Here is a 6801-nt window from a genome sequence, read left to right on the forward strand (position 1 = left end):
TTATCACATTAAACAAGTAAATGCTTAATAACTTTTCTTTGCCTATTTGGACAAAGCAAGAGTTATACTAAGAGGCTCTATGTGGACAATCTAGGGAAGACAAAAGTACAATGATTATCCTTATTATGTGACCTGCTGGGGACGGGGGGGGGGGGGGGGGGACCTGCTGGGGAGGGGGGGGGGATGGACTTAAGGTCATACAAGTTGGGGGGGGTGGGTAAGATGTGAAAAATTGGAACAAGAGGTTTGGCAATTGTTAATGCTGTAAAGTTACCCATGTATAAATCCTGTAAATAAAAGGCTATTAAATAAATAAAAAAATAAAAAAAAAAGGTCATACAAGTTGTAAGTGTCTTGGGCCAGGAGATTTGAACTGAGATCTTTCTCAGGTCCAGGGACATTCAGTGATTTGGCTTAGGTCACATGGGTATTAGGCAGCTAGTGGATCAGTGAAGTGATATTAGAAATAGGACTTCTAAAAGCAACGTATGAAAATATTGTCTTTTACCTAAGACCCATGCTAAGAACAAGAGACAAAATAAATACCATTGTTTTTTCCCAAGCATGCTGGACTTAGTCATGATTTTAAATCTTTTTAAACAATCAGGATTATGAATTCTTGCTTCAAAAAGAACTATAAAAATGATAAGTCAAGATAACAGTAAAACTTTTAATATTTTGCCAATTTAAACTATATAGCTTTTCTTTCTATAATGTTAAAAAAGAATCATTCTGAGCCTCCATCTTTTTTTTCTCCATTTGTAAGATAAGAGCAGGTTGGATTAGATTTAATTTGACAAACATTTATTAAATATCTACTACAAGAAAAGAAGGCACTATAGTAGGTACGTAGGTGTATACACACACACACACACACACACACACACACATATATATGTATATATATATATATATATATACACATAACATACACATGTATATCCCATCTTCAAGGAGTCTACATTCCTCTGTATTTTGAATGATATAATATATAATATAAAAGTAAATAAAATATATACAAGTTATAAAATACAATGGATTGAGCACATACTTTAGAGTGAAAGAACTTGAGTTCAAAACTTAAAAGATTACTACTTGTGTAATTATTATTGTTATTGTTCACTTGGGTCTGACTTTTTGTGACATTCAGGATTTTCTTGGCAAAGAGACTGAAGTGGTTTGCCTCTTCCTTCTCTAGTTTTAAAAATTAGGAAACTGAGTCAAACTGGGTTAAATGACTTGCTCAGAGTCATAGCTAGTAAGTATCTGAGGGTAGATTTGAACTCAGGTCAAACAAGCAGTGGTATGTGGACAATGCTGGGCCTGGTTTCATCCCGAGTTCAAATATGACCTCTGACACTTACTAGCTATGTAACCCTTGGCAAGTCACCTAACCCAGTTTGACTCAGTTTCCTCATTTGTAAAATGAGCTGGAAGAGAAAATGACAAACCACTCCAGTAACAATGCCATGAAATATCTCAAATAGGGTCACAGAGAGACAGACAGGACTGAAATGACTAAACAAGTTTCAGATTCCAGGCTTAGAGCTTGATTCACTGTGCCACAGAGATGTCTACTACCTTTGAGACTTGAGCCAATCATTTAATGTCCCAAAATCTCAGTCTCTCCTCTGTAAAATGAAGAGTGTTGGACAAAGTATTTCCCAGATATTAGGAGCTATAATCCTAATGCAAAAAGGATTCAAAATTATTAATTATTGGGCCAATAGTTGTAGAAAGTATATGAAGAAAGTCAGGAAAGGTCTTGTGTAGGAAATGGCATCTGAACTATGCTTTGGAAGAAGGCAGGGATTCTTGAAGGAAAAGATGAAGAGATTATATTCCAGGTATGGGGGGGATTACGGTGAAGAACGTGATCAAAGGTCAAGAATTAAAAGGGTCTTTGGAGGAAATCAAGGCCCAGAGAACTTCAAGTCTTTTTCCAGGTCAGGAATGTAATAAGCATTAGAGAAAGTATTTAAAACAAGGTGCTTTAACTCCAGAGCTTGTGCCTTTTCATTAATTCTGAAAATCTAGAAACATAGCATCCCATTTCCTTAGTAAGGAAAATCAAAACAAACCCAAAACTTTCTCTTCATCTCCCATTAGATTGTGAACTTTTCCAGGCCAGAGGACCTTTTTTGCATTTTTTTTTTTTTTGTAACCCCAGAGTTTAGACTAGGCCCGAGGAATAGTAGACACTTAACCGTTTATTGACCGACTGACATTAAGATGGACGCCACTCACCACTGATCTCTCAAAATCAAATTCCTTTCTACGGAATCTAGTCTCAAAAATGTACTAAGGCTTATCCATCCATTCGTGGTAGTATAAAAAGTCCTAATATTCTTCACAAAATAAACATTATACAAAACAAACTTCCAAACAGGACTTTTAAAAAACAATTGACTTCCCAGTTAAGGGACTAGATTTGAAATGCAATACTTCTCCCCCCTCCTCCCCACCAGCGTTTAAGTGAAAAATCATCACAATCAGATGTAGCTTAAGAACCCAATTCTGAAGAGCACACAAAGAGAGGAAAAGTTGGGTCTGTATCCTGCTTTTGAAGTGGCTGGCTAAGCATTGTTTAAGGAATCCCTCCTCTCCCCGCTCAGAAGTCAGAAAGTTGAATAAAGTTGAATCCAATTAGGTGTGATGTTTTACCTCCAAAGTGAGGTAGGTGCTTGATGCTTTCAGCTTTTTCAAACCACACACATCATTCTTTTGAACAATGTTATCATCGATAAATCTCAAGCGATCAAGAATACGTCTTTATGGCAAATCGCAATATTTTCTATGTTAGAGTTCGGGAGCTTTAGATCCCCAGGGGAGAAAAGAAAGAGACTTCACTCTTCCACACACAAACGCCGGCAGCCTTTTAGTGGTCAGAGATGCCGGAGGCGGTGGGAAAGATGTCTGAGTCTGGCTCAGAGTTTTGTGGACGGGGGTGGGATTGGGGTGAGGGGCACAGAGGAGAAAAGAAAGAGACAGGGGTTTGTTTGTTGTTCCTGCTTGTTGCTGTTGTGATATAACTAGATCCAAACAGATAATGTTTCCTTTCGCAGACAACAGTCCTTTCACTCCCTGTGACTGAAAGTTAAGGTACCTGGGGCACTCGAGAGTTTAGGCATCTAATAATCTCCAGGTGGCCCCGGGCAGCTCAAGGGGGGGTGGGGTGGGGATCGCAAAGCTAGGGTCAAGGTTGTTCTCTTTAACCCGGACAGGATTGGTGGGAGCGGTGTTCCCGAAAATGAAGGCTCACCCTTCCCCCCCACCCAACCTTCCCCCGCCCCTCCAAATTCTAGCACCCTTTGTATTAATCGCTAGTATTTATATAAAGCTTTAAGGTTTGCAATACACTTTACAAGTGTTTTCTTGTTTGATCATTGACACATGTTATCTCGTTGGATGTTTCTTTAGGTAGAATGGCTTTTCCACCCCTCTTCCCCAAACATTTTTTTAAAATATCCAAGCCAACTTAAGTTGTCCCCTGACCTGATAGACCGATACACTAGTCCCACGACTAGTAGTGAGTGGGGACAGGATAGAAAAAAGCCCCGAAGCCATCCCCAGCTTTTCGTTTTGCAAATTTGGGGGAATTTAGCTAAGATGCTGGCGTTTCGGTCTGGTCTCCTTTCTTCACTGCAAATCCCATGGCCGGAGGGGGTAAGGAGCTAGAAGAGAGGAGAAAAAGTAACCCTCTTCTAGTTAGCGACATTAAGGGAAAAGTTACAGTCAGTCGGCCAAACAAAGCCCCTGAGCGTTCCTACTCACCGGAGCCAGGCAGCCTCCGCTGGGGACTGGGGACTATGCCCCAGAACGGGCATCCAAGGCCGCCACCGCCAAGGTTCTTGCAGGTATCCCAGGCAGGGAGTGGATTGAGGGCTGAGCGCTCGTCTCCTATCCCCGCCAGCCTCAGGCGGCGTCCCAGCGGGCAGCGCGCAGCCTGGAGGTGGCCAGGTCCCCACCGCGCTCGGCAAACTGCTCGGGATCTTTGTAAAGTGCAGCAAACAGGCAGCAGCCGCTCCAGCAGCAGCTGGGACTCCAAACTTCCTCTTCCTTTGGCTACTGCTGTTGATACTATGCTTCGTTTGCCATCCCTCCACTCCCCTCGTCCTCCTCGACCTCTCCTCCTCCTCACTCTTCCGAGAGCTGCTGCAGTCCCAGCCCCACAGCTCTGCTGCTGTAGCTGCTCCAGCCCGCCCCTCCCCTACAGAGACAGAGATCCCTCCTGGCTCATGGCTCAGCCTTCAGCCACACTAGACATCTGATTTAGCTGCCTCTTCCCGCTCCCCCATCCCCCAGTCACTTTTCCCAGGGGCATAAAAGGTGGGAGAGCGGGTGGGGACTCCGTGGGGTTGGGATGAGACATAGATTAAACACTTGGACTTGTGTCTGGAGCAGAGCCAAAAGAGAGCAGTCAAATTACAGCCCTTGGGGGGAAAAAGTGGGAAAAAAAATATCCAGAGCTACTGTCCTCTCACACACTTCTCTCCATTTTCAGACCTAAACGTGGTTGGGGTTTTGTTGTTGTTGTGGAGGGGTGGCTGCTTTTATTTTTGTTTTATAGTTCTTTCACTGAAATCTATCAATTTTTTTAAATGAAAAAGGGGGTATTTTTCTTTTTATTGAGTCAATCTTAGGGCTTTAAAGAACCAATTTCTAATATTTGGAAAGAGAGGAAATGCCTCATTGTTTCCTGACATCCGACAAATAAAAAGTTGTCTATTTCCATACGTATATAAGCAAATTGCATTAGATTATATTAATGATTATTTTGGGGGTTTTTTGGTGAGTCATTTGGGATTGAGTGATTTACCTAATGTCACAAGTTAGTCACTGTCAAGTTTCTGAGGTCTGAAGACCAGTGTCTTCACCATGTAGCTGGCTCTGATAATATCTTTATTTAGGACAAAAAAAAAAAAAAAAAAAAAAAAGCTTCAAACAAGCAGTCCTTCATGATTGTCCAGAGAGGTTTTTAAGGTTATTCTTTTCTAGTAAAATTAACTGATATGTCAATAAAAAGTGTTTTGGTTTTTTTTTAATTATCTTTGTTGCTTCACCTAGAAGATCCAGTTTCCAAGTCTTCTCCCCTTAGGCTCTCTACCTCTCTAATCTCAGGGCTGCCACTCCAATAATGTCCTAATTATCATCTATTTGGACTAGAACTTTAGCCTACTAATAAGTCTTTCTTACTGTCCTTTAAAACTCTTTCCAACTCATCTTTCACATTTGTATCACTTTATTTTATAAATCTGGTATGTACATAGTTATTTGCGTAGTGTCTCCTCTATTAGAAAATAAGCTCCTTGAGGGTAGGGGCTGTGTCCCCCCCCCCCTTTCTTTTCATTTCTAGTATTTAGTACAGCTTGACTGACAATACAATGGTAAAATTATGCGCTTTAGGTACCCTATTCCCTCTCCATGTTGATTTCTTAGTTGAAGAACTGTTATATTAGACATTCTTGAAAGCTTAAATGCCACCTCTTTTATTTAGCCTTTTTTGATCCTGCTATTCCAACCATCTTCTCTACAGATCTTACTTAGCAGTTTACTTTGTGTCTCTCTGATGCACTTATTATGTATGTGCATTGTGCATATGTGCAACATATGATTATGTTGGGTATCATAGTTATCTGAATACAATTGATTGCTTCTCCCATGATCTAAGGTGCAGGGGAGCAGAGATCAATCTTATCTAAATCTGGGATCTCTCATGGCTTAGCACCTGTCTTCTATGTATTGCATAGATTAGTGGAATGAATGAAATAAATAAGCCAGGATCATTGAGATAAACTAATTCTTTAGAATGGCATAAAGAGCTCAGATATTCTTAATCTGCCACTGACACAATTTTTCAGTTGTGTCCGACTCTTTGTGACCCAGTGAACTATACCATATCAATACTGTCTAAGGATTTTCTTGGGATAGATGCTGGAGTGATTTGTTATTTCCATTTCCAGTAGATTAAGGCAAATAGAGGTTAAATGACTTGTACAAAGTCTCACAACTAGTATCTTAGGTTGGATTTGAACTCAGGTCTTCCTGACTCTTCTAGAACTGTAGAACCATCCAGTTGCCTCTACATTAATATATAGTTGATAATTAATCAAATTCAGGACCATTCTTGGTCCTTACTTTCATTAGAAGCCTCACTATCTGTTTCTGTTCTAGATATGTTCATTTATATTATTTCCTAATTTTTCCTCTCTGTGTTTCTTTGTGCTTACTATTGCAATAATTGCAAGTAAAGAATGGAAACAAAATAAGGTTCTTTGTAACAAGCCCATTCTTTAATTCCTCCAATACACTTTTTTTTTCTTCTGCTACTATGGGAAATTATGATTTTTTTCATTCATTCAGTAAGCATTTATTAAGCACCTCTGTACAAGGCACTGTGTGAGGAATCTGGAACACAAATATATCAGTAACAACAACAACAACAAAATAAAACAAAAACAAAAAAACCCCAATAGTTCTAGTTTTCAAGGATCTTACATTTTACTGTAGAGATCTCAGATTTATATCTATAAGTTGGTTCAATGCAAGATAACTCGAAGGAGAAAACACTATTGGGTAGAAATCAATAAAAGCTTCCTATAGGAGTTATCAGGATAAAGGTACTGAAACACTAAAAAAATCAGATGTTGAGTATTAAACACTCACATCAGTCTTAATGTACTCATTCTCAAAGTATGGCCTGGGAATACCTAGGGATCCCCAAGATGCTGTCGGGGGCTCCAATTCAAAATTATTTTCATATTGTTACTGATATGTTTTAATTATTAATATAGCAAATCT

General features: G+C 39.8%; 1 protein-coding gene across 1 annotated transcript in view; it reads right to left on the minus strand.

The window, feature by feature from the left end:
- Positions 1–2117: 2117 nt before the first annotated feature.
- LOC116423588 overlaps positions 2118–6801 on the minus strand; it is a 46801-nt gene continuing 42117 nt past the window's right edge. Inside the window, exons 2-3 of the mRNA XM_031968588.1 lie at positions 3775–4210; positions 2118–3674 (exon numbers count right to left, since the gene is read on the minus strand). Coding sequence (XP_031824448.1) covers positions 3605–3674; positions 3775–4210 — 506 coding nt within the window. The 3' untranslated portion in view covers positions 2118–3604. The remainder of the gene's footprint in view (positions 3675–3774; positions 4211–6801) is intronic.

The sequence above is a fragment of the Sarcophilus harrisii genome, chromosome 4, assembly GCF_902635505.1.
Source record: "Sarcophilus harrisii chromosome 4, mSarHar1.11, whole genome shotgun sequence".
In the NCBI taxonomy this organism is placed as follows: Eukaryota; Metazoa; Chordata; class Mammalia; order Dasyuromorphia; family Dasyuridae; genus Sarcophilus; species Sarcophilus harrisii.